Source organism: Tamandua tetradactyla, chromosome 2 (assembly GCF_023851605.1).
Source record: "Tamandua tetradactyla isolate mTamTet1 chromosome 2, mTamTet1.pri, whole genome shotgun sequence".
Lineage (NCBI taxonomy): Eukaryota > Metazoa > Chordata > Mammalia > Pilosa > Myrmecophagidae > Tamandua > Tamandua tetradactyla.
This window is the reverse complement of record NC_135328.1, coordinates 187,315,005-187,342,147: the sequence shown is the minus strand read 5'-3', so window position 1 is coordinate 187,342,147 and position 27,143 is coordinate 187,315,005. Positions and strand designations below refer to the sequence as shown.

At 47.3% G+C, this 27,143-nt stretch overlaps 2 protein-coding genes across 10 annotated transcripts; one reads left to right on the top strand and one right to left on the bottom strand.

The window, feature by feature from the left end:
- The first annotated feature begins 1,023 nt into the window (after nucleotides 1-1,023).
- Nucleotides 1,024-26,692, top strand: UTP11 (UTP11 small subunit processome component). 4 transcript variants are annotated; one of them, XM_077150222.1, is made up of 12 exons: nucleotides 1,597-1,708; nucleotides 2,877-3,026; nucleotides 7,743-7,813; nucleotides 14,120-14,302; nucleotides 15,225-15,361; nucleotides 19,622-19,683; nucleotides 20,883-20,985; nucleotides 21,389-21,502; nucleotides 21,978-22,071; nucleotides 22,176-22,306; nucleotides 25,263-25,373; nucleotides 26,115-26,692. In XM_077150222.1, the coding sequence occupies exons 5-12, from the start codon at nucleotides 15,299-15,301 to the stop codon at nucleotides 26,196-26,198; spliced, it is 762 nt and encodes a 253-aa protein (XP_077006337.1). In that variant the 5' UTR covers nucleotides 1,597-1,708; nucleotides 2,877-3,026; nucleotides 7,743-7,813; nucleotides 14,120-14,302; nucleotides 15,225-15,298; the 3' UTR covers nucleotides 26,199-26,692. The 4 variants fall into 4 exon arrangements, with proteins under 4 accessions (XP_077006340.1, XP_077006337.1, XP_077006336.1 ...); XM_077150221.1 differs by having other exon boundaries at nucleotides 2,877-3,047; XM_077150225.1 differs by lacking the exons at nucleotides 1,597-1,708; nucleotides 2,877-3,026; nucleotides 7,743-7,813 and adding an exon at nucleotides 1,024-1,135.
- On the bottom strand, nucleotides 2,253-10,218 carry FHL3 (four and a half LIM domains 3). 6 transcript variants are annotated; one of them, XM_077150218.1, is made up of 6 exons: nucleotides 10,103-10,218; nucleotides 4,838-5,015; nucleotides 4,577-4,751; nucleotides 3,441-3,610; nucleotides 3,131-3,317; nucleotides 2,253-3,009 (listed from the first exon to the last, which is right to left on the bottom strand). In XM_077150218.1, exons 2-6 carry the CDS (start codon nucleotides 4,991-4,993, stop codon nucleotides 2,855-2,857), a joined length of 843 nt encoding a protein of 280 aa, XP_077006333.1. In that variant the 5' UTR covers nucleotides 4,994-5,015; nucleotides 10,103-10,218; the 3' UTR covers nucleotides 2,253-2,854. The 6 variants fall into 6 exon arrangements, with proteins under 6 accessions (XP_077006333.1, XP_077006330.1, XP_077006331.1 ...); XM_077150215.1 differs by lacking the exon at nucleotides 10,103-10,218 and adding an exon at nucleotides 9,522-9,679; XM_077150216.1 differs by lacking the exon at nucleotides 10,103-10,218 and adding an exon at nucleotides 9,593-9,679.
- Nucleotides 26,693-27,143: the final 451 nt, after the last annotated feature.

Genomic DNA, 27,143 nt, shown 5'->3' with positions numbered 1-27,143 from the left:
CTATAATACACAAGGAGTTATTAGTAATCTGCCTTTTGTTCTCTTACTTTTTGGAATTCTCCATTTTTTTTTTAAACCATGAGCATGCATTGTTTTTTGTAATCAGAAAAAAAAATCTTTTGGTTCTTAAAAGAGTACAAAATAAAATGGGGATAATGATTCTTGTCTTGCCTATTCATGGAGTTTTGTGAGGATCATATTTGTATCTGAAAATGTAAACAAAACCCCCAACCTTAGAGAGAAGACCTCAGACACAGCTCCCCACCTGAGACTTTCCTGGGCCACTAGGAAATTGTGGAATGGAGAGACTCAGAGTGTTTGTATTTTGGGGAAAAGGTTTGCGATTTACTGTATTTCAGCCAATATGATATGCCATCAAATGTAAAACGTCTTATTTTGTGACTCAGAATGAGAAAGAAAACATTGTCATGTAACTGGGATACCTCTTTGATTATAAGATGCATCCCAGGTTTTTGAGATGTTAACTCTCATTCATTGATTGAAATCAATGAAACATGGTATTGGAGCACCATATCTCTTCTCTTAGGTAGATGGACCACCTAAGAGCCACTATTCATCCTGTCACTTGGCCTCAAACCTGATGCCTCTCTTCCCCTAAACCCTTCTCCATCCCACACCATCCAATCAGTCACACAGTTCTGTCTTTTCTACTCAAGCTGCCTCCTGCCTCATGAACTGTCATCTGGCCCACTGCACTAGCCTCCTATCAGTCCTGATCTTCTCATTCCTCTAATTCATTATTCATGTTGCAGCTAGAGCGTCTTTCCAACACTCATCTCACACTCCTGCTTAAATATCTCCATTGACTGCACTACCCGCAGGGTGAGGTCTGTTTAATTTGGCTTTGGGCTTTCCGTGACCTGGGCTCTGCCTGCCTCTTTTAGTATCCTGGCACCAACTCCAAAGTAAACTTCTTGCTGCACCCTCCAAATCACCATATGTTTTCAGGTCTCTGAGCCTTTACACCAGCTGTTTTCTATGCTTGGCCTGCTCTTCCTTAAGAAGTATTCATTGAACATGTAGTAAGTGCAAGGTCCCTAGAATGGAGCTGTGATGAGAGAGGCACGAGCTCAATCCTCAAGGGTCTCTGGTGGGAGAAACAAACAAAAGCAAGGTGAACACATAATTATTAATCTTGGTAAGCGCACATGGTGGGCATTCTTTAGGTTTGTTGAAAATGTTAATCACCTTCCCAAAAAGTTCAGTGTTCAAATTGGGCCCGCGAGGCAGTGGAAAGCGGATTAGATCCTGGACCCCTCGATTACCTATGCGATTTGGGTCCGCTGACTGAAATGTAAGTAATAATGCCCGTCCCATAGGATTTTTGGGAGGATTTAATTTGAGATACATCTGATCACAGGGTTTCCGCCAAACCTGGAGAGGGCCCCTGCGTTCGCTCCCAAAGCGCCGAGGGTCGGCCTGCGCGGAGGCTGGGAACCCCCTCCCCCCACTCCCCCGGAGAGGCTGCCGGCGGGACTGTCTGGGCGCCCTAACCCACGCGGACTCCGCGCGCGCACGAAATTGCCTCTGGCAGTCAGAGGGCGGCGTCCCAGACCGTAGGTCATAAAGGGGGTGGGGGGAAGAGCGCGTCGGACGCCGGGGTGACAGGAGCAGAGCTCCGCCCCATCTCCCCACTTTGGGGGGTAGCCCCCCCTTGGTTTATTCCCGCCCCCGCTCATGAATCACGGTGAGGGGGGGCGGGGGCGGGGCCATGACCCATTCATGCCGGGAATCGGATCCAGATGTTCCCGGGGCGCGTGCAGCTGCATCCTTGCCTTTTTTGGCAAAAAAACGTGCGGCCGCGAACGGATCCTGGGCCGCCCCCGCTAATCCCTGGGAAGAGGGGGGAGGGGGGTTAGGGTTTGCGTCTAGACGGGGGATCGGGACGGGGTGCCCTGAGATTTGGGAAGGGGTGTTAGGGGAGGAGGTTACTGTATCAGACAGAGGGAACCCCACCCCCACTCAGGGTCATCGTCCAGAACATCGCCCCAAAACCCCTCCCTTCCCCACAAGGAGAAAACCCTGCACAGCAGGAGGGACGCAGGGTAAACTGGAGAGGGATGGTAGCTGGGGCAGGGATCCCTTCCTCAGGAAGGATCTCCCAGCCCGTGTGCGCCAGTCTCCCCTCCCCCCTCCCCTGCACCGAGGTCTGGGAAGAGCCTCTGTCTCCGGGTTTGAGAAGGAAGCTTCCTGCCCCTTTTCCCTCCAGACAAACACACAGAGGCCTGGACTTCCTCATACTGCTTTATTGCAGAACCTGGAAGGGGGGTGAGCCATGTCCACCCCTCTGCTGCCTCTGGGCAAAATGGAGCTGAAATGAAATGAGAACACACTTGATGGACACCAGCTAGGCAGCACCCTGCATCCTAGGACCCTCTAACCAGCAACCCCACTGCTCCGCTGCCCGGACAGCCCCAGTGATTGGGGTGGGAGTGGAGGGGGTGCCAGGCCAGAGTACAGTCCAGTTTTGAGGACTTCTCAGGCACCCATAGGAGACATAAAATCTCTAGAGAGAAGTCTAGATTTAAAGGGGCCTGGGTTCCAGAGTCCAGGTAAGGAGGGCTGGGTTCTAGACCCCTGATTTGGATAGATGAGGGAGCTGAGTTCTAGAGTCCAGGGTTTGGTGGTGGTGTGAGGGGCTTGAATCCTAGAGGGTTCATATTAGCCCAGGTTTGGGGACCCTCAGTCAGAGAGTACCAGTTTGGGGATGTTGGGATGGGAAGACTGAATCCTGGAGCCCAGGTGGAGGAGCTGGGTCTCAGAGGTGGATTAGAAAGGGAGCTGCAAGTCCTGGAGCCCCGGTTCAGGAGGGCCTGGGCCCAGATGCCCTGCTTCAGGGCCCTGCCTGGCTGCAGGTCTGGCACAGCACTTGGTCTCCATCCGGCACGAAGCCTTGGCCCACCAGGGAGGTGGAGCAGCGGGCGCAGGAGAAGCAGCTATGGTGCCAGTGGCGGTCTTCAAAGGACACATACTTGCCCCCACCAAGTCCTGGAGGAAGGTCGGAGGTTAGCTCTACAGATCTGGAGGTAGTCCTGCCCCTCCACCTCACCCAATACCAGATCCCATCCTCTTGCCTGCACCCTACCCACCCTACCCACTCTTATCCCACCTGTGATGGGGCGCTTGCAACTGCTGCACTTGGGTGCAAAGAGTTCCCCAAAACAGGTCACGCAATAGGGGTCGTCATCCCGGGAGGTGAACTGCTGCCCTGCCAGGGGTGTCTGGCACCCGGTGCAGACCAGGCATTCCCGATGCCAGGGCTGGTCACGGTACGTCACACCACCCTGTGTCAGCGTCTGTGGGGGCAGCACCCATCAGCAAGGAGGAGTGGGGATTCCCACCCCATTGAAGAGCCTTACTCACCCCCACCCACAAGTGCAGTGGAGGTTGGCACGTCTACCCGCTGGCCCAGCCCCCACCTTGCTGCAGCGGGCGCAGCGGGGCGCAAACTTGTTCTCATAGCAGGGCACACAGTAGTGAGCACCCTTGTCAGGCACAAAGGAACAGGAGCCCAGGGGCTGCTCGCAGCCGCTGCACAGGAAGCAGTGCTCATGCCACGTCTGGCCTCCATACTCCAGCTTCCGGGACCCTATGAGGAATGGGGAGCCCACTCAGAGGCTGTGTTCCAAGCTCCTGAGGACCACCCTCTGCTCCCCCGACAAGAGATTCTCAAAGCCTGGGCAGGATGGCATCCACATGCATCAACACCCCCACCAGGCATACATGCTCACCTCCCTTCTACCTCCCCCACTAAACTCTGGAAATGATGGATCAGCACACATTAGGCCCCCATAAACCAAACATCAAATTTTGGGCATACATTAAGCCCCATATCTACTGGGAGACCATTTCAGCACACCTCAAGTCTCCATGAAGTAGGCATGGTATCTCAGTATGTACAAATTCCATACACACCAGACACGATGGTTTAAGTACACACCAAGACACACGTGTACCAGGCAAGCCCATACAAAGTTCTAATGCCCTGGGCACAACAGATTCAGTACATGCTAAGCCCATGTCCCTCCCATATATACTAAGTCTTCCCTTATCTACTAGGCATGCAGGTCTCTACATGTTAAATCCTCAGTTATTTGTCTTTGCACACATTAAGTCCTGGTGCACCAAGCATGAGTTTAGCTCCTACATGTACTACGCATGCTGGTCTTCACAAATGTTAAGCCCCTAGGTATATACCAGGCCTGCTAGTCCAGTATACACTAAGTCCTCAGGAATGAATGAATTTTGTTAATTCCTGCACATGCTAAGCTTTCATGTATGTACCTGAGTGTGCCAGAGCCTGTGCACACTAAGCTCCCAAGAGCATACAGGCATGCCAGATCCTGTATGCACTAAATTTTCAGGGCCACACTGCACGTGCTGGTGTTTAGACATACCCAACCTCTATGAGTGCATCAGATAGGTGTGCCAGTTCCTTGCACCTGCAAAGACTCTACACACAGATGCCAGGTGTGCTGGTCCCTGCACATGCTAAGCCCTCAGGTAGATGCCAGGCATGTCAGTCCCCACACACGATGAGCCCCAGGAGATGTACCAGGCATGACAGTCTCCCCACAGGCAGAGCATTGTGAGGAGAAGGCACTGCAGTAGCAGTCATTGCAGAGCAGCTCGTTGTCCTGGCAGGTGAAGGGTTCATCAGCCAGGGAGCGCTGGCAACGGCAGCAGCGGAAGCAGCCCTCGTGGAAGTGGCGGTCTTCATAGAACAGTTCCTGTGGGGAGCACAGCAGGGCACTGGCACCTAGGCAATTCCCACCAGCCCCCACCTACCCGCTTCCCTGTCTGGTCAGATCCTCACCCTCGAGTCATGCCCGATTAGCTGTTGGCACTCAGCGCAGGTGTTGGCAAAAGTGTTGTCATAGCAGGGCACGCAGTGGGGGCCGCCGTCCGTCTGGATGTACTTACGGCCATACAGAGATTCGCCACATTTTGCACAGTCAAAGGCCTCGCTCATGGTGGGCAGCGTGGTGGAGGGCCTGTTAGGAGCACAAGGTGGGGCAAAGTTTACCCAGGGGACTGTGGCTTAGGCCCCTTGCAAGAGCCCTTTGCATTCAAGAAAGAGCAAGGGACCAGACCTAGGAAATGTCAGTTCAGAACAGGTGGGGATATAGGTGCTTCTTAGAACCCAGGAGCCCTGTATGTCTATTTCTGTATTTAAGGGGGAGGCTAAGGGGGTTAGGAAAGAATCAGGAAACAGAAGTTGTTTTCTTATCTGGGCTCTAGCAGATCGGGGGGAGGGGGCTTTTCCTGGGTCAGTGACTCATTTCCTGTCCCAGCCTGAGTTTAGTCTCTACTGTCCCTGCTGTCCTCAGGGTGGCAGGAGCAGAGGCAAGGAGCCATCCTGCCCACCCTCTCTCAAACCCCAGGAAGGGGACTTAGGAATGTGGAAATTCTATCCTGAGCTCTGGAGTGGGGGCTTAGGAATGGGAACGTGCTGTCTCTGTCCCCTTCCTGGTCCAGGAAAGGGTGGAAGGCTAGATGGATACTGGACGGATTAATGGTGGAGGAGGCCAGTATGGGAAGTCAGGCCTCCCCTCCTAGGAGAATCAGTCAAGCACAAGTACCTAGGAACCTGCTTAGGTTTAAGCAGGAAGGAAATCCTGCAAGCTTGACACAGCTAGACTTCCTCAACTGGACCCTCTGCCCTCATCCCCTTCCACCCCGCTGTGTCTCTGGTCACACCAGCCTGGACAGCCTTGGCTTGCAACATCTGCAGCAGCTGTGGCAGCACAGATGGCCAGATGTCAGGTTTTGCCAGCAACTGGGAGATAAAAGAAAGACGAGTTGCTTGGAGAGGGAGAAGGAAACTGGAGACACACCGAGAGAGTGTGCAGCGTATCCCCATCACTCCTTGCCAGGCATCACCCCAGGATCTTTCTATTCCGGGGTCACTGTTTCCCTTCCCCTTCCTCTGGGAGACAGCCTCTCCCTAGGTTTTCTGATTTCTAAGGGTTTGGAGCAGGGGGAGTGAAGGGCGAGGGAAGGAGAACCACTGAAGACACTTTCTCCCCCATTCAGGCCCCCTTTCTGGTGGAGAGTGAGGCAAGGGGGAGCCCTTGGAACTGCTGCTACAGACACCCTGCCCCCCACCAAACCTCAGACACTTTCCATTTTCTCAGGAACAAAGCATGTTTGTGGGATGAGGTCATCCACACAGCTGCCTCTGCAACAGGAGCGTGGGGAGTGGGGAGGTAGGGAAGTGGGGTTCCCAGTCCCTTCTGCTGCCCCTGATTTCAGTCTCTAGCCCCAAAGACAGCTCCCAGCCCTGGCCTCCTCCACCATGAAGCCAGCTCTCCAAGGACTGGAACCTGGAAGGGGTGGAGAGGAGCTACTCGGACCCACAGGAAGGGGCTGAAGCCCCAAGACGGGATGTCCTCAGCTGCAGACGAGCCTGGGGAAGTTAGAAGTCAAAGGGACATAAAAAGGAACCCCTCAACTGCAGCTCCCCCCCCATCAGACCCCAGTGACTGGCTGTCCCCAGAGCCTGCCCTGGCTCAAGTTGAAGGAAAAGCCCTCCTTTTTTTAGCCACCCCCCGCGGGAAATTCTCGCCAGCAAGCGTTGCTCTGGCTTGAAGCTCAGACTCCAGGCGCCAGCAGACGCCTGGAGGGCCTGGCTCTTCTGAAGGGGGTGGCTGTGAGATCTCAGCTTCTGTTCTATACAATGGGAGAATACCTGGTTTGCACTACAGACCAGCACAAGAGACGACTCAAGGGGCTGTCTTTAGAATGGGACTCCTGGGGTGGGGGCTATGCTAGGTGGAGGAGCTCCTCCCTCTCAACTCCTCCTCCCCACTTAGGCCAGATTTTCCTTTGGCAGCCCAACATCTGAGCCTGGTCTGGGCTATCTGCCACTGGGCAGCAGGGGTCACCCATGGAGTGGTCTGTCAGACAGTGCCCTGGGCCCTTTCCTTCCTTTCTTGCTAGCCGGCAGCAGCAGCCATCTTCCCAGGCCCAGGCTAGCCCTGGGTCCGCCCTGTGGTAGGCAGTCACCACTGTGAGACAGGGCACCCCAAATAGGGTATGGGTGTGGCTTGGTTCCTTCCCAGAATCCCCTAGTCAATCCAGCTGGGCTCTGGTGAGGACAGAGTGAAGGGCACTATCAAGGCCCACCTGTCTCTGCCCATCCCCCTTCCTCCCTTGCCCCCACCCCCACCCCTGGCCCCTTTCCCTGGCAGGGACTGTGGAGGGAGTCAGCCTTGTACTCCTTCCTGGCTGGGGGTTGAGGGGAAATGCTCCGTCTGGCAGATGGCTGTCAGCCCCTGCCCCCACTGATACACACACACATCCTGACCTAGACACACACACCTGGCACCTCCCAGTAACACTCCAGGAGCTCAGACTGGCTGGATACTGGGCTGTGGTTTGTGGTGTGGAGATGTTTGAGCTGTGAAATCATAAACCTGGGTTTGAATCCTGGCTCCCTCACTTACAAACTGGGTGACCTTGGACAAGTCACTTAAGCTCCCTGAGCGTCTTTTTGTTCTTCGTTTTTTAAATCTGACATTCTCAGAGTAAGCCCGGGGAGAGAATGTAGACAGAACCCCCAGTTCTTCTGGGAGAACAGAAGAGGCCTCAGGCCCATAGGTTTGCTGAAGAGACCAGTGGGGCCAGAGGTGGCTCCATCCCAGTCATTCTAACTGCAGTGAGAGTCCTCATACAGGGACACATGTCAACATACCTGCATGCTCCTCTGCTTCCCACAGATGCATCACACCCACCATCTCATCAGATCTCCCCAAGGGCAGGCGGGTAGATTCTCCAGCTCATTTTACAGGTAAGCATGAGGAGGCCACGGCCAGGGCAGGAGCATGCCAAGGTCACTCGGGTAGTCAGAGTCTAGCACTCCTGCCTTCCAACCCTTTGGGAGAGGACTGTGGTGACGGTGGACGGGGTAGTCAGAATTTAAGGGCAGGGGGACAGGAGATGCCTGGCTATGTCACTAGAACTGCAGTTTGGCTCTTTTCCCCATTGAACCCCCAGCTGCCAGCTCTGCAACTGGAAGACACCCAGAGGCCTTTCCAACTACCCATGCCAACTGCTCAGCCCTTCTGTTCCCCCTTCTCGCCCCCACTGTCCAGGAGGGCCCTGGCCAGGCCCCACAGCTGTGAGTCAGGATCAGAACACAGCCCTCCCCCAGCCCCCAGGAGCTGACAGGAGACTTAGGGGAGAAACCAACTCCCTTCCTCCCCCCACCCCAGCTACCAGGCACCAACCCCAAACTCACCCCAGTCCCTCCCCTCCCCCTATGGGGCCTAGAAGTCAGAGCAGTTTGGGGATGGGATGGGGGAGGGGAGGGGAGCAGGATCCAGCAGCTGCCCTGGGGATAGGAGAGGAACAGTGCATTCACCCCGGGTCCCCCAGGGCTAAAGCAGCGTGTCCAAGATTTGAGTTTAAAAATAATTCACACTGTCTTGATGGCTGCGTGTGTCCATCGGGCTCCTTCTTGGTCTCAGTCTTACCACGTCAGGTCCTCTGTCTCCTGAAGGTTCAGTAGGCTCACAGTTTCTGTTTCCCCACATCCTGATTCTCCAATCTTTTCAGGCCTGGCATCTCAGGGTCTGTCTTGGAAGCTGTCAGCATGCCCCCGTCCTTCTGCCTCCATTAAATCTCACCCTTTTTCTTTCTAGCTCTGTTCCCAGCAATTGTCTTTATGTTTTGGGGGGGGGGTGTCACTGTATGTCCAAATGGCTATCTCCGAGTGGGGGCTGCTACTGCTCTGAATTTCTATCTCTATACACCAAAGTCTTAGTCTCACAGTGTCTCTATCCTGCTGAGCGTCTTGTTTCTCTGATTTCTGTCTCTGTGCATCCAAGTCACTATCTCTGTCCCTTAGCATCGCTACTCTATGTCTCCGTAGGCCTTGCAGAGGCCGATTTTCCATAAGCTAATGAAGTTGAAGCTTCAGGACCCCTCACTTACCCAGGCCCCTCCGAGGCCCTGGGAGGAGCCCTAGCAATGTATTCATGGAGTCATATCGGTGCTTTTTGTGAAAGTGCTCCACAAAACCCAGATTTGCCCCTGTGCTTCGCATCTGTCTCCCTGACTGTGTATCCAAGACTCTGCTCCTATTCCGAATATCTGTGTAGCCCCCTGTCTGCAGCCAGGAGCTTAAGTCTGTCGCTCGTGTCCCTGTCTCTGTCTCAGCGTCTCGCTCCACTGAGGTTTCGGTCAGCCTCAGTTTCTCGTACCCCACCCCCCCGGTCTCCCCAGGCCAGAGTCCCTGTCTCTCTCTATAGCCTAGCTTTTGTATTCCAAACTTCGTCCCCTCCCCCGCCCAAATCCTGCCGCAGCCCCCGCCCCGCCCGAGGGTCCGAGGCTGTCCGGTCCGGTGCTGGGAGACCCCGGCGCCCCCCACTCCAGGCGTACGCCTCGTCACGCGCCCACGGCGGTAGACCTGGGCGGGGGGCGGGGGCTGGGACCCGCAGCTGCCCTTAGCCCTCTGCAGGGGCCAGGATTCCGAGCCGGCTCGGCGCGGAGCTCACCTCCTAGCCCGGGGCAGCGCTTGCGCGGGTGGGGCCGGGAACCCGGGGCCGCGTCCCTCGGCGGCTCCTACCTGCCCGCGGGGTCGAGCAGGGACCGAGCGAGCTGCCGGCGAGGCTGTGGGCTGTGAGCCGGACTGTGGGCGAGTAGGAGCGCGGCCCCAACCCCTCCCCGAGGAAGTGAGCGCGGGAGCCCGCCCCGCCCGGACCCCGCCCCCGGCCCCTGCCCTCCCCCCACCCCCATTCCCGCTGGCGGGGTGCGGACCCCGCCCCTGGCCCCCCATCCCGGCTGCGGGGGCCAGACCCCGCCCCCACCGCTCCTTTAGATTTGAGCCCGCCCCCACCCCAACCTGACTCTCCCAGTCCTTCTACCGTAGCCAATACCCGGCCGTGCCCCCTGCTTTCAGCCTTGCTAGTCTCTCTCCTTACCCGCCCCCCCCCCCCACATCCCATTCCCCCAACTGCAAGCGGGGACCTGCTGTATTCAATCCCAGGAAAAGGGGTACAGGACCCAGCAGTTCAGGGTCCATTTGGGGACGAAAGTGTCTTCATTCAGTCCTTGTGTCCCCCCCACCCTAGTTTACCCCCAGGAGGTTGCAGCCCAAGTGTGTGAAGGAGGCCTGAGTCTGTCCTGGAGGAGGGGTGGTCTTGACTCTGCTTTGACTCCAAGACTGAGGTGTTCTCTGGAAACATGGGGTGAAGAGAGGGCCCGCCTATGGGGCCCTGACCTTTAAAGGGCTTCATCCCACAACTCTGAGTAGCAAAATCAGAGCTAATCACCTTCCCACCTCAGGCTGCAGTTTGGCACGGAGAAGCCCTGCCTCTGCTTCCACAGTGCCCAGGAATAGTTTTGACCTTTGAGGCCCAGGGGAGACCCTAATCCTTGGCCCCACGGTCTTTGAGCTTCTTGGGGGGGGGGGGGGTGAGTGGATGGGGCCCTGAAGGAGGGGTGGTGCGTGCCTGTGTGAGAGAACAAACACCACCCTGCCAACCCCCACCCCCCTGCCAGTTTTTGATCCTCTGGCTTGCTTCCTCCCTGTGCCCAAGAGAGAGGGCTGCATGCCTGCCAGGAACACAGGGCCCCTCCGGGTCCTTAAGGCCACCCCCCCTGGGATCCTCAGGCTTGTCACTAGGAATAAATAGCCTAGATCTAGAGGGGTGGAGGAGGGAGGGAGGAGGCTGTGCTGTGCAAAACAAGAGACAACAAAGCAGTCCTGGAAATAACCTCTAGTATCTAGATTAGAGATTCAGATTCAGGTGCTCACAGAGGACGGACACACACAAACACCGGCTACATCCAGCAGATTCTTAGAGCAGAGACTCCCTCCCTGACTGGGGCTCCCAAAGACCCTCTCCTCCCAACTCTGAATCACATCGCTGGATTCCTAAGTCCTAAGTTTGCCCCCGAGGCCAAATTTCCTTTCATATATAATAATGGCTTGTTTATTATTATCGTTACTGCCTAAACTGTAAGTTTCATGAGGGTGGGTGCTGGGCCTATCTTGTTTACCACTGTGTTCCAGTACCTGCTCTAGTGTCTGGTTCATAAGAAATTTCTAATGAATGAACAAATTAAAGACACTGCTTCAATCTGGACCCCTGCCTCCTAGTTTGGACCACAGGCACCTGCTATTCAGGGGTGAGCAGCCAGCCCGTGGGTGGGCCCCTTTTCTGGGACTGAGGTCAGCAGAGTCTGAGGATTTGTCTTCTAGGAGTAGGGGACTAGTAGGGGACTCCTAGCACTGGGTAATACAGAGATGACTCTGCCAAGTTGGAGGAGATGGCAAGAGGGGGTCTGTTCAGGGTGAGAGGTGACAGCTGTGAGTAAAGACAAGGAGGCTTCAGAAAGGGAGGAGTTATGAGTAAGAAAGATGCTGGATCTGAGGCAGTGTATTGGAGTTTCTACTCTTTACGCCTGGTTGCAATTTCTGCTAAATAACATAATAATATTTCCAGAGTTCTTACTTTGCACAAGTCCCTGTCTAAGCACTTTATAAATGTTAATTCACTTGATCGTCCAACGACTTTATGAAATATGTATTTTTATTTCCATTTTAAAGAAGAGGAGATGGAAGCACAGAGAGATAAAGTAATTTGCCCTGAATAATACAGCTAATAATGGCAACGCTAGGATTCAAATCTGGACAATCAAATGCCAATACCTCTTATGCCAAAAGGAGCTCACTATTCGGCTCCATAGCCTTTATAATCACTTGACCTCTTAAGCCTCAGACTCCTCATCTGTTAAGAGTTGTTGAGTACCTATCCCACAGCACTGTTGTGAGGATTGAAAGAGAGCACACAGTAGGTCTTCAATATGTGGTAGTTACTCCCACCTTACACCCCTCTCTCAACCTTTATCCCTCTCACACCCTTTCTTGGTCAAGTGCTAAGGTTCTTCTGCTCAGGCTTCAAGTCAAGAGGCCAGAGAAAGTTAGGAGACCTCTAGCTTGGCCTGGCCTGGGAAGGGAGATTGGCTTTGGGAAGGGGGGCTGTGTCCTTTTCCCTCCCCATTTCCAGCTCCCTAATGGGCTCACATTTCCCTGCCCACTCTATTTCCACTGGGCCTGAGGACATACTCCAGGGGGGCCAGGGGGATCAGCCACATGGACTCCCTGTTCCTGTTCCCTATCCCTCCTCCCTCCCCTCTCCAGGCAACAGGTGTGATTGAGCTGGGGCTGGAAGCAGAGCCCATGTGCTGGATGACTGGGGTGAGTGGGATCTGGCTGTCCCTTCATTCATTCAGGAGGTTCCCACACAGCCTTCCTTGTCTCATTGTGGAAGGGGGCTTGCCGTTCCCCGAGCTGTTCTCCCACCTTGAAGGTGTTTTCAAAAGGAGGCCCTGGGTGAAGACTGACAAGCATCTCATGGTTTCCTCTGAGTGCTGAGTCACTCCCTGATGCTTGTAATCACAAGCCCTCCTTCCCCCAGTGAGAAAACTTCCTTCCTTCTTTGGGTGCATTGCTCTCTGCTACAGGGTAGGCTGTCTGGAGTCCTTGCAGGCCTCATAGCTTAGCAGACACCATCTTTCAAATTGCTCAGAAGCTCCTTCCTCATGACCCCAAGCCTGACAGTGAGTCTGTGGGTGGAGAAAGTGAAATGGGTGACTTCCACAGAGCACTGGCTGGGGTGGGGGTGGGTGGGGTGGGGGAGGATAGGGCCGAGGGAGAACTAACATGTGGCTACATGCATGCTGCATGCAGGATGCCATGCTAAGGACAATTCATTGCCTCTTTTTCCCTCACAGAAACCATATGAGGTGGTTATTTTTACAGATTAGGAAATAAAGCACTGAAAGTTTGAGAATGCAGCTCCATGGTGGACATGAAATTCAAACCTGGGGCTGACCCCAGGGTCTCCTCATGTGTAGGGAGCTGCCTTTTCCTCAGTGTGCCTGTCACTTAATGCTTTCTTCTGGGGAAGTGGCGGGAGTGATTGGAGCCGCCACCTGGTCACTCTGCTTTATGACTGGCTTTCTTAATCTGGTTTATTATGGGATCTTGGTTATTTGCTGGTGATATAAGGGTCCAGCCAGTGTCCACACTCCCTTTCCTTCCTCAACTTTTAAGTGAGGGCTGGGCATAAGAAGTCCTGTGATAGCCATGGAAATCCCTCAGGACTTGGCAGAGCAGGCCTAGGTCCATTCTATCATGTGACAAATACCCACAGCACCCCTCTATGTACTGGACAGTGTGCTGGGGCCTGGATGTACAAAGGTTCTAGTTCCAGCTCTCCCACAAATTAGCTGTGTGGATTTCCTTAGATAACCTCAAAAAGTGTGCTGTCCAACAAAAACAATTAAAATGAAATAAAATTAAAAATTCAGCTCCTTATCTGCACCTGGCCACATTTCAAATGTTCAATAAGTGGCTAATGGTTACCATAATGGAAAGCGCAGATATAGAACATTTCCGTCAATGCAGAGAATTCAATTGGACCTCTGTGCTGCCTAAGGGGTGATAATAATACAAATATGGCCTGAGTTGTTTTGGGGGTTGGGAATAGGTGGTGATTTATTGATTTACTGATATTACTGAGTGTCTACTAGGTACTTGCTCCAGAGATTGAAGATGCAAGCAGCAAATAAGACAGACATGATCCTTGATCTCATGCAGATTACATTCTGGTGAACGTGTATGGAATAGAAGAGGGGGGTCAAAAATAAAAAGACAAATATATCAGACTGTGTTTTGAAGAAAATAAAATGTAATGATGTGATAGAAAGTGCTGTTACATCAAATTCAGTGGCAAGGAAACTCCCCATAGGGAGGACACTTAAATTGAAATACATGGAACAAGGAAAAAACCATCACTTAAGCCTCAGGTTCTAGGCAGAAAAGAAAAACAATCTCAGAGCACTGGAGGTGACCAATGACCGTTTTTTTGTTCATAAGCCGGAAGAAGGGTAGTGAAGCTGGGGGAAATGAGTGAGATGAAGCTGGAAGGGTGGGCACAGGCCAGATCAGGAAGGGCCCTTATCTTCCAATGGTAAATGACAAGTGAGATGGAATTTTGTTAATGCACATGGCCCTAGTTGGGGGAACACTTAGGCTCAGAGGCAAGAAAAGGCTTTTTACATGACTGATCTCAGTTACTTTCAGCTTTCATGCCCACTGGTCTACTGGACTGGCATCTCCAGGGACCAAGGGGAGGATTTCTCCAGAACTCAGCTGCAAGGGTGATTCCTGTCACCAACCAACCCAAGGTCAGCTTCATGTTATGGTAAAGAAACCAAATGCCTCTGGAATGCTCTGCTGTCCTCAAACTTCTCTCCAGCCTTAAAGGTAGGTTTGGTGATTATAAAAATAATAGCTCCAATTCATTATGAACTTGCTAAGGGGAGAACACTGCATTAAGCACTTTACACACATTATTTCATTTAATCCTCACAACAATCCGTGGGTCTATAGTATTATTATTGCTTCCATTTTACAGATGGGAAGACTGAGGCTCACCAAAGTGAACTCTGCCTTGTTTGGTAGCAGAGTTAGGTTTGGAATACACTTCCATGGTCCATGGTCCTAACCATTACATCATATTGCCTCTGACGCCAATTCTGTCACACAGGGGAGTGTGAGGGAATCAAAGCTTCATTACCACTCCTATTAGATGATTCTTTTCTATGTTGTTCAGTTATGACTCCTCAAACTGTGAACCCCTTGACAAGCCATTGAGTTAAGAATTGCATGTTACCATTATCCTCGTTTCATAGACAAAAATGATGTCCATTAAATAAAGTCAAGCGACTTGCCAAAAAGCCACATAGCCAGTAAGGGGCAGAGCCAGATGTAGCTTTAAAGTCTCTTGTCTCTATAAAGTGCTCTTCCCAGCCCACTGTAAAAACCACCCCACTCCTAGCTTTAAATGTAGCGCGTAAATGCCCCGCCCGGAACATAGGCGTAGGTGATCGCGCACGCGCAGTTGCCCAGATCAGCTCAGCCCCCGGGCAGTATCAACCACGTGTTCCCAGGTGCCAACGCGGAGCGGAGCGCTGAGGCGATATTTCTGTACACGTGGACAGGCTCAGGCAAATAAGAACTAGCACTTGTAGAGACACGAGACTAGACCTATGGAACTACGCTTCCCAGAAGACATCTGCGGCGGCATTCTTGCTAAAAGACGTATTTCCGGAAAAGCAGGCGCTGGATTGGCTGAGAAGAGGAAGTGGGCGGTTCTAATTTTAGTGGCTTGGCCTGTTTCCTGTAGTGTCAGTGGACGCGGTGGCGGAGGCAGTCCGGAGTCTGGCGTTGTCTGTTGAGTTTTCTCAGGCGTGAGCAGACATGGCGGCGGCTTTTCGGAAGGCGGCTAAGTCCCGGCAGCGGGAACACCGGGAGCGAAGTCAGGTAGGACCGCCAGCTTCCACGAGCGCTGGCCGGTGGCCCATTGCGCTGCTGTCGCCCCAGCCCCGCCATTCTGACGGGGGCTGTAACGAGATGCTGTATGTAAATATATGCAAACGATACTACGTTAGCATATGGCAGGATCCGGGCGGAGCTTCGCGGTGGGAGGGAGTGGGGTTGCACCCTTGGAAGCTTCCCATGCTGACTGCTTCCTAGTCCTTGGGGTTAATCAAACCTACCTTGCAAGTGCTTGACTTTCCCTGAGGAAATTCACGTTAAAGCTGACACAGCTAGTAAGTGGCCCGGCTGAGATCAGAACGTACATCTATCTAAAGCTCGGTTCTGCTTGCTGCATATAGGGGCTGTGAACAAAGGGATTGTTGTTCTGAAAAAGTGATCATCGCTCGTGAGCTTTGTGGTTCATGAGGATCTGCCATATATGTTTCGCTCTGTAGTATTGGTATTTTTCATCCCTATTATACGAGCGAGGAAACTGAGGTCCAGAGAGCGAAGGTGACTTGCCCAGTCACAGAACCCCAAGTTCAGGCAGAATAAAGAGTTGTAGAATTACTATGGAGGGTGTTTCTTTGTGGGGAGGTTAGATATTCACTTTCTAGATGCAGAATCAGTTTATCGTGCCACTGCTCTCTGGAATCACATGCTAGCTGATTTAGAAAGGCCCTTGGAGATAACTGGTCTAACTTCATCTTACAGAGATGGGGGAGAGAGGGGAAGAGATGAATCTAAGACCTCTTGATCACACTTCAGTCTTCCTGTTTAATAGCATTTATCAGACATTTATTGCACATTTGCCATGTGTTTAGTTGTGTGCTGGGAGCAATAGGGTAATTTGCCACCTTCTTTGGAAGACTTAGGTGTGGATGGATCTAAAAGCACTAATAGCTGTAAGTGCTCATGTGTGCTAGAGCCAGACAAAGTACTAAATGCTTACCTTCATTATCTCATTTTACTCTCTGAACAACCGTGTGAAAGTAGGTATTATTATTTTCTCATATTTGCAGGAGAAAAAACTAAGGCTCATATAGGTTAATTTGCCCAAAGATGTGCAGCTATAGCTGGGAAGTGGCAAAGCCAGGAAACAGGAGTTATGACTCCAGAGCCTACTAAAAGTTGTATAAAGAGGCAACTTTACACATGAAAGGTGGCACATAAAAAATGCCAGATGAGCCTCAGTCTCTCTAAGCCCAAATCTACAAGTGAAATCATTGCCCTCCCCCCTATGTGGGACATGACATCCAGGGGTGAAAGTCTCCCTGGTGACGTGGGAGATGAATCCAGACCTGGCACTGTGGGATCAACAATTCTATCCTGACCAAAAGGGGGAAAAGAAGTATAATTAATGAAGTGTCAGTGGCAGAGAGAGTTCAGATAGATTCAGGAGGCTACACTGGAGGTTGCTCTTATGCAAGCTTCAGGTAGACTTTACTACCTATCATAACCTGCCAACCCCCAACCAGGACCATTCCAGCCAATCCTAAAGAACACCTAAGGCAACATATAAGATTCCACAAGGGTTCCAGGAACTAGAGTAACTTTCCAGAAACCTACAACCTCCAGATGGGTTCCTGGTCCACATAAGACCTGAAACCTAGCCCAGCCTCTCCAGAACATCAGATAGTTCCATCTCCCTACCCCATATTAGTGGCAGACCCTTCCAGTATCAAAGATTTAGAATTGCCATAGCCCAAACAACCCCAAAGAGAGGTATGGAAAGATCAAAGGTGATGGTGGAATTATACACAGAAGGTAGGACTTAACAAATGAATATGAATGCTGAATCATTAAATTGATAACTCTTTTAGTTTCCAGTATTTTAGAGCAGCTAGAAGTAAAAACCTAAAATTGTGAAATTGTAACCCATGTCAAAGTCTGAAATATGTTCTACAACTAATAGTGGTGCTGTGCTTGGAAATTTATGGCTTTTTTGTATATATGTTATTGTTCACAAGCAAAGAAGGAAAAAAAGTTAATTGTGATGATAAAAAAGTATTGAAGCCCTCTAGCCTCCTATATTCTGGAGCAGCTAGAAGGAAAATGTGCGAGGATCCTATGGTAGCCCATGACAAACTCTGGAATCTGTCCTGCAACCACTTGTTGAAGAGTGCTTTGAAAACTATTGCTTTTTTATTTCTTTGCTTTGTATATATGTTATACCATACAATAAAAAAAGTTAAAAAATAATGCCAAATGAGGAATTTGAGTGGTAAGAGTAGAGATGGTATGAGAAAGCATCCTGGACTTGTTGGACTTGGAAGGCAGTGGTAATAGTTATTATTTTTGAGCATCCAGGTACGTGCTAGACACAGTCCCACTGCTTTTCAGGGATTCAAGGATTATCTCATATAATCCTACAGCATTCCCATGAAGCAGTTACTTTTATCTTCATTTTACAAATGAGGAATCTGATGCTGAGAGAGATTGAATAGCGTGTCCAAAGTCACAGTTAATTTGGATTAGCAGGGGAGGAAGAGGGGCTTTCCAGGTTGACCTTACCATAGCGTGGGTCATCCTCTTTGCTCAGGGATGGAGGGTCTTTGTGGGAGAGATGATGAGAAGGCCGTGCTGAAAAAGCGAGTAAACACATTGATGAAGACATTCCCTATTGGATGAAGTTTGTACTTTATCCCGTAGATCCTTCACTGAGGCAGTAGAAGTATCGAAGATGCTTTGTTTGGGGCGCGCGCGTCTGTGTGTGTGTGTGTGTGTGTGTGTGTGTGTTAAAATGTAAAGAATGTTTCTGGTGCAATGCTTTTTGTAATGCAGATGTACATCCAAGGGAACTCATATGACATTTTCTAAGGTTTCTGCCTCATGTTGCTCTTTTGACCCTTGAGTTTTCTTTCTCCACCCTCTTTCAAGCTCCTGTTATCTGTGGTAATTAAATTAAAAATTGTCAGGGGCAGTTTTGGGTTTAAAATATTTATTTTAAATATTGAGTTATTTATTATATCACTTGAAGGATAAAAGATGAGAAAGGAGATTGTTAAAAATTCCAGCCAAATTGTTTTTTGTTTGTTTGTTTGTTTGTCTGCATGGGCAGGCACCGGGAATCAAACCCCGGTCTCTGGCATGGCAGGCGAGAACCCTGCCTGCTGAGCCTCTGTGGCCCGCCCTCCAGCTGAATTGTTATACAGATTTAAACAGTAGAGAAGTGTGCTTCTGCAGAAGTTGAAATTCTTCAAAGCAGAAGGGGACCCAGTCTAGTGGGGTGGTAGACAGCACACACTGTGGCACTGGATAGAAAGGGTTCTATTTTTAGCTTTGCCACTAATTAGTTCTTTATTTTTGGACACATTGTTCTCTATACCTCATTCCATTTCTGGAAAACTGGGATAGCAATAGTTAGTGCTTGCTTTCCCTACTTTCCTTGGTTGTTGTGGAGATTAAATGAGATTGTATACGAGTTTAGTACACTGCCTTGTAATAGAATAAGTACTTAATAAATATGGTCTAATATGATATTGTGGTCAAAGCACCTAGCACGGATCCTAACTTGTAACAAGTGCTCTACAAATGGTAGTTTGATAATACCAAGATTTAATCTTTATATCTTCCATACTATCCAGGTTTTGGGTCAGAGAAAGTGTTTCTTGACATGCTTGATTTTCTTTGATTCTGTTGCTTAGGCTAATAACAATAACAGTAACAGCAAACATTTGTCAGGCACTTGCTATTTGCTAAGTTGCAGCAGTTTCCACTCACAAAGGTTCTTTTAACCCTCATGATGATCCTGTGAAGTAGGTACTGTTATTCTCATTTTACAGTTAGGAAACTGCAGCTCAGAGAAGTTCAGTGATTTGCCCAAGGTCACAGATTGTTAAGAAGTGAAGCTTGGATTTGAACCCAAGCCTCCAGATTCTAAATTTAACTTTCTTACCACTGTTGCCTCCCTGTTACTATATTTTGCCTTCATAGTAGTTTATAAATCCTTGGATTAAGTTAGTAGTAATTTTAGTACAACTGGCAACTGCTTGCTTAATGCCGAGTCATTGTTTTCTCTCTCTGTCCTTAATAGGCCAAGAAAACTACTATGTGACCTTTTGGCGCCTGCCTGGTCCCTCTCATCCTTGAGCAGCGCCCAAATGGGGGAGGGGAGGGAGGGAATAGAGTCAGGGGTTTGGCTTCAAGGATGGGCATTTATTGAGGACTCTAGAGACCCTTGTTCCTATCAGTTGTCATGTTGATTTGAATATGTGTTTGCTAAGGAAAGTAAGCAGTTTTTTTTTTCCTTTTGTCTTCTAGCCTGGCTTTCGAAAACATCTGGGCCTGCTGGAGAAGAAGAAAGATTACAAACTTCGGGCAGAGTAAGTTCAGTCTCTCTGGTAGAGGTGCTGCCAAGAAGGCTCCTCTGCAGCTGAATTGCCTGAGTGTCCAACAGGGAATAATTTCCTGCCATTGATAAAATGACCAAGGTTCTGGCAGATTCTCAGATAGTTTTTTTTTTGACCCCAAACTTCTTTCTTTGTTTAGGCAGAGTGGTATGTATTTAACTGTGGTTGCATTGTGAATTTTTAAAATTATGTTGCTCCAGTTCATTCTCTTATAGTGACTTTGATTTGCCTCTGCCTTGGTGTTTGAGCCAAAAGCTGCATCTTTTTTTCTCTCCCTTTTCTTAAAGTGCAAGATATAATCTAAAATTCCTTTTGTTGGGTCTCTTACATCACCATGTGTGTGGTATGGTATGAAGAAATGTGAAAGATGGATTCATGAGACTGAGCGTGGGTGATAATGAACTCTGAAAGCATTTTATAAAACAATTATCCCCATTCTTCTTTTTAAGAGCTTTATTTGCAAAATACTTCATAGTTATTTGTTAACCATGCATATCAGTTGAGGTCCTTCTTATGCTCCTGATACAGATGGCAGTGGATTAAGTGGATTGCTTTGGTCCCAGAGTGTTTAAATCTCATGATAACAATTGAGTACTAACACTGGGCAGGTAGTGCTCTAAGAGATGTACAATATTATACTCATTCATTTATCCCAACAACCTTCTAGGGTTAGGTTACTATTATTTTCATCCCCATTTTACAGATAAAATTAGGGTACAGAATGGTTGATTAATTTACCCAGTGTTAGTCAGAAGTGGTAATGTCAAGTCAAGATTTGAACCTAAATGTTGCTTCCGCTACCCCAACTGGGCTCCAGAGTCCACAATTCTAGTCACTATGCTATATTGCACCGTGTCGTTCTGAATCATATTTGGTTCCTTGATGCCTAAGCTTGCGCCAGAACCATATCTGAGGAGTTTTTATTCATGCTTTGTTTGGTGTCTCTCTGTGGAGTGGGGACAATTACTTTCAGATAGGATTTGGGTAGGGGAGGACTGTTAGACTTGAACCCTCCAGAGACAAGAGCTGGCATAAGTGATAGTGGACCATGGATCAGAACCAGTCATTGTTTTGGCATTTTTGAGTTTCATTTTGTATGAAGCCTTAGATCTCTGTAAAGTTTGCTCATTGTGTTCTTTTTTTCTGTGAACCTTGTTTAACCTACTTTTTAGTGACTATCGAAAAAAGCAAGAATACCTCAGAGCTCTCCGGAAGAAAGCCCTTGAAAAAAATCCAGATGAATTCTACTATAAAATGACTCGGGTTCAGCTCCAGGTGGGTGCTTCAATCTGGTGGTCAGTTGGTGTTTTCTGGTCAGTTGGTGTTTCCACTTTTGGAAAACAGAGATGGGGGAAGAGATGGAGATGGAGAGGAAGGATGCTTGGTCTTAATTTAACCCTTCTCTGATTGATCATGTGCACTTGGTCAGTCAGAATCCAAGGCAAACTGATCTACATAGGCTGCCTGCATTTCTGTTTCTGAATCTGTATCGTCTTTCTCCTGGAGCCATTCTAAGGGTGGATGAGTAGAGCTGTTAAGCTGAATGTGTACCTTGGGTGCCTAATGCATTGAATTGCCATCAGCATACAGTTGCCTTTGTTCCAACCAGGAACTGTATCAACAATTCAATGATGATTTTAATATAATAGTGACTGTGTCTTTTAAATTTGGATTTTAGGATGGAGTTCATGTTACTAAAGAGACTAAGGAAGAAGTAACTCCAGAACAGCTGAAACTGATGAAAACTCAGGATGTCAAATATATAGAAATGAAACGGGTTGCAGAAGCTAAGGTAACAGTTGAAATTCCTTGACCTGATATATTTTTGTTGGTTAAGAAAGGAAACATAAATCCATCCATCTCAAGTCTTAAAGTTATTTCTTTTGGTATTTAAATTCTTAAAGTATGCTTAACTGTGATAATAAATTAGAAATAGGATTAGCATAGTGGAGAGGAAAGAGTTCAAGTTTGGGAATGAGACAGACTTAGGTTTCAATTCTGGATTGAATTTACTAGCCCCATAATTATGGATAAACTAGCCTCCCTGAAGCTGTTCCCCCCCCCCTTTTTTTTTTTATCTCATAGGCAGTTTTGTATAATGCCTAGCTCTGTTCCTAATACGTAGTTAATGCTTGATAAATTTAGGTGCAAACACATTCTTTGATAACTGGTGATAATGATGTGAATGGTCTGAAATTTTGGAATTCATTTCTGATACCCCAAAAGAAACCAGTATAAAGTGAGACCATCCATATTTTGTATTCTAGAAAATTGAAAGACTAAAATCAGAGCTCCATCTGCTGGATTTCCAGGGAAAACAACAGAACAAGCATGTGTTCTTTTTTGATACCAAAAAAGAAGGTATGAAATGCATAATAGTTTTTGGGGCATTCTAGCATAGTCTTTGTTGTTTGGTGTTAGAGACAGACTTTGGGTAGTGCTTTAAGGATTGTCTTAACTTTCAGTTGAGCAGTTTGATATTGCAACTCACCTGCGAACAGCCCCGGAACTAGTTGACAGAGTCTTCAATAGACCCACAGTAGAGACCTTGCGGAAAGAAAAAGTGAAAGGAATTACCCGTCACAGTAAATTGAAGGTAATTTTCTCTGTAGTTCTTCAGATTTGCGTTTATAGGAATCTAAGTTCCTTTTTCGCCTCTGCATTTATATAGTTATTTGTGGAAAACTCACTAAGTTCCCTTAGAAAAGGGGGGAGGACATAATGTGATGATAGGATGATAGGAATGAAAGTGGAGGAGGGTTCGTTGGTTTCTGAGGTTGCAGGATGGGTATGTAGCATAGTGGTCAGGAGCTTGAATCCTAGCTCCAATCCTGTGCTTTGTGCTTTGATGCTTGTAACAGATGCCAGAAGTTTTTAAAATGTAGAGAAAGGAGGAAACACTGAAGATTTAGTGTTTTGGTATACCTTGATATTTTACCTTTAGTAGTGCATACACATATCAAAAAACCTTTTCATAACATTCTAATGATTGTAACCAAATTTTGTTTTTGACTTTTCGTTTATGGTGCTTTCCATTCCAGTAACTGGATTTGTGCAGAAGTCATGCTTTTTCTTAGAGCCTTCTGGAGTTGAACTCTCACTTCTGACTGATTCATTAAAAAAAAAAAATGCTGTCAGTGTGTTTCAAGCAGACAGCTGTTCTGTTTTGATTTGAATCATTTACACCGCATCAGCTTTGCTTCCAATGTTTAATTTCACAGCAGTTTTCTCTAGCTCAGAGGCAGCTAAACTTGCTTTAGTAATATAAATACCCCTAATTAGTTTGACTATATTCAGTAATCCCATAAATTTGACAGTGTGTGTAATAAAGTGGAAACAAAAGCTGTCTGAAACCACTGCTGTGAGACTGTGCTAGAATGGGTGAATTGTTGAAGTCTGACGCCCAGTAATATTCCCTTCTATGTAGATAACACTTCCAGCTGAGGAGCTGGCTGGCTAGTGTTCTTGTGATAATCCTGTTTGTCAATTAGTTGTATTTTCAATTAGTTGTGTGACTGGTACTTCTCAGATATTGTGGTAGTCCTGGTAAAAGATTAATATCCCAAACTCCTGTGTAGATTAGTTCACCAAAATACTCTTGAGAAGTTGGGAAGGTGTAGATCTTGTCATTTTTGTATAGAGGTGTTGTTTCTTTTGATTGTTTTGTTTCAAGCAAAATTATTTTTACAGGGCTGGTGATGGGTGGATTTAGTTGTAACTTGAGGTGGTGGGCAGTCCAGGAATGGGCTGCAGGAGGTCTATGAACACCCCCTTGCCCTCCCCTACACATACTGAAATTTTTGCAATTGGGTATATATGTTTGCATACTTTACTAATACATATGTACTTTTGTCCCAAGAAAGGATCCAAAACTTTCATCAATTTTTCATAGGTTTATGATTCCCCATAATTTAAGGACCACTGGTCTTTGAGGCATCATTACCAGTGAGAATTCTCAGGTCAGCTTCCCTTGAGAAAGTCCTTTTGCTGACTCAGTTCTGAGGATTCTCAATTTCCAGCACTCTGCCTGGTGGCCCTTCTTCTCTTCTTCATTCACATAGTTTAGGGTTTCCAGGGTTGGTTCATCCCCTGCCATCACCTCAGATAACCAGAGAGCTCAGACACAAAGGTTGAGGCAGTTTAATATAGTAGTGGAAAGATTCTTGGGATTCCTGAGACTCACTCCTGACTCTCCAGGTGAACTGTATATCCTTGGGCAAATTATTTTTCTTTGGACCTCAATTGCTACATTTGTAAAATGGCAGTTTTTTTGTTTTTGTTTTTTTAACTTTTTTTTTATTGTACAGTATAATATATATGCAATGCAAAGAAATAAAAAAGCAATAGTTGTCAAAGCACTCTTCAACAAGTGGTTGCAGGATAGATCCAGAGTTTGTCATGGGCTACCGTATGATCCTCTTACATTTTTCCTTCTAGCTGTTCCAGAATATAGAAGGCTAGAGGGCTTAAATACTTTTTTATCATCACAATTGACTTTTTTTGTGAACAATAACATATGTACAAAAAAGCCATAAATTTCCAAGCACAGCACCACTATTAGTTATAGAACATATTTCAGACTTTGACATGGGTTACAATTTCACAATTTTAGGTTTTTACTTCTAGCTGCTCTAAAATACTGGAAACTAAAAGAGTTATCAATTTAATGATTCAGCATTCATATTCATTTGTTAAGTCCTACCTTCTGTGTATAATTCCACCATCACCTTTGATCTTTCCATACCTCTCTTTGGGGTTGTTTGGGCTATGGCAATTCTAAATCTTTGATACTGGAAGGGTCTGTCACTAATATGGGGTAGGGAGATGGAACTATCTGATGTTCTGGAGAGGCTGGGCTAGGTTTCAGGTCTTATGTGGACCAGGGACCCATCTGGAGGTTGTAGGTTTCTGGAAAGTTACTCTAGTTCCTGGAACCCTTGTGGAATCTTATATATTGCCTTAGGTGTTCTTTAGGATTGGCTGAAATGGTCCTGGTTGGGGGTTGGCAGGTTATGATAGGTAGCAAGGTCTACCTGAAGCTTGCATAAGAGCAACCTCCAGAGTAACCTCTCGACTCTATTTGAACTCTCTGTGCCACTGATACCATATTAATTGCACTTCTTTTCCCCCTTTTGGTCAGGATAGAATTGTTGATCCCACGGTGCCAGGTCTGGAGTCATCCCTGGGAGTCATCTCCCATGTCGCCAGGCAGACTTTTACCCCTGGATGTCATATCCCACATAGTGGGGAGGGCAATGATTTCACTTGCAGAGTTGGGCTTAGGGAGACTAAGACCACATCTGAGGAACAATAAAGGTCCTCCAGAAGTTTTGGCAGGTTTTGATGAGATGGTTTCCGAATTTCCTTTCAGATCTAAAATGTGATGTTTCTAAAGCAGACAACTAACTCTAAAACAATCAACACTGTTGATTCTGGAATAAGAAGGGAGTTGATGAAACCGTTTATGCATTTGGACTTAAGTGGATTAAGAGTTTCTTAACATGTTTATTCTTTTAATTGTTTTATTGAAAATATGCGTGCATCTTCTGCAGCGGATCGCTAAAGAAAGGCAAAAGCAGTATAACTGCTTGATACAGCGGATTGAACGAGAGAAGGAATTGTTTGTTATTGCACAGAAAATTCAAACACGCAAAGATCTTCTGGTGAGAGAAACCTTAAGCCGCCTTCTTTCTTTATCGCTCTCTCTCTTTTTTTCTTGTAAAGGTCTTAACTGCGACTAGATTTCAGCTGTGTGTAAATCAACCCCAGTGAAAATGTCTGCTCCTCAGGGGCAGTGGTTTGAGCCAGTGTCTATTACTCTGACAGTGTTGCAATGTTCCTTGATTAAGAAAGTAATAAGGAGGTTATTAGTCAGTGTTTTGGAACAACAGAGGGTAGGATCAGGTAGCATATGAACTTTATAGCTTATGAGTAGCTATCTATAACATTTAAACAGGTTAACAAAGCAGTGCATGTCACTCATTGGTGTTTAAAAATAAGTAACATTGTGTAGTTAAATAGCAGAGCTAAAAAATATAAGATGCCCTTTTCATCATCTTATTATTCTTGTAAATGTCACATTCTTTAGCTTTGTAGATTATTTAAGTCAGCCTTTCTCAACTGGGGTTCTGTGAGAATTAAGCCCTATCCCTCCCCCCCAAAATCATTTGGGTACTATTTTTCTCAACTTTTCTAAGAACTGAACACAGCTAGTACCATTATAGATATATAAAAAGAAGTTAATTCGTTGCATATTGTGGGGTGCCTTAGAACATTAGGATTTTTGTCTTTCCTAAACTTTGAGAAGGGATAATTTAGAGACTTTTTTAATAGGTGATTATTACTCTCCCTTTTTTCAAAACCCTCTCTTACTGTTTACTGGTAACCTTTTTACTTTTTTGTAGGAAAAAACTCGGAAGGTGAAGGTCAAGAAAGAAACAGTAAACTCCCCGGCTATTTACAAATTTCAGAGTCGTCGAAAACGTTGAAGTATTACGGAGGAGCCTTGTTGTCATTCCATGTGTACAAGAATTCTGTTTTTTTTCTTAGTTACTTCAAATTCCTTTAGTTCATATGGCATGATTTTTCTGTTTGTAACAATAATTTGTTGTTGATTTGATTTTTGATGTCTTTCTGTAAACTAAATTAAAGTCCCTTCCCCTGTGTTTTTTGTTTTGGGGTGTGAAATCACTCTTACTTGAATAAACTTAAATTTGTTTTCATTATGAAGGTGATATAACTCAGCAAATTTGGAAAATAGATGAATTCATCCCTAATCCTAATACTTATTCAAGAGGAACAAATGTTTATTGCATAGCTACTGTGCTGGGTGTTACAGAGGTGAACTACTATGAGCATTCTGGTTTATTTCCTCCATTTATAAAGTTTGTACAATCTTTTATGTTTTTGTGTTTTGTAGTTGTAAGATAGTAATTTTATGTCCTAAATTTTTACTTAACATTAAATCATTATTTTTTATCCATTTTGTTACATCACTGAATTTTTAAGAAGTAATATATGGTCATAAAAATTAAATAACTATTATTTTTAGTGATTGCATAATGTTTTATCCAGTGGATACTCTGATTTTACCTTCATTCATTGCTATTTTACTGGATATTGAGGTTATCACAATCACAAGTTATCCAAGGAGGAATTTTTTTCTCGTGCTTCCAAATGCAGATAGAAACCCATGGAACTAGGACCCCACAAAAGCCCCTCTTTATTCATGAAGCTCAAATTGCAATAGACCAGGCTGTCTGTTCTTGCCCTCTGTTCTCCTGGTCAACTTCTGGTTCCAGGGTGTTAAAAGGCTTGGTAGACCCCTTCACTCTGGGGCTACAAACCCCAGGATGTGCATGGTAGCTTCCTTCTCTTTCCAGACTCTCATCTTTCCCTGCCCTGCCCCTGTAGGGATTGTAGACCAAGGCCTG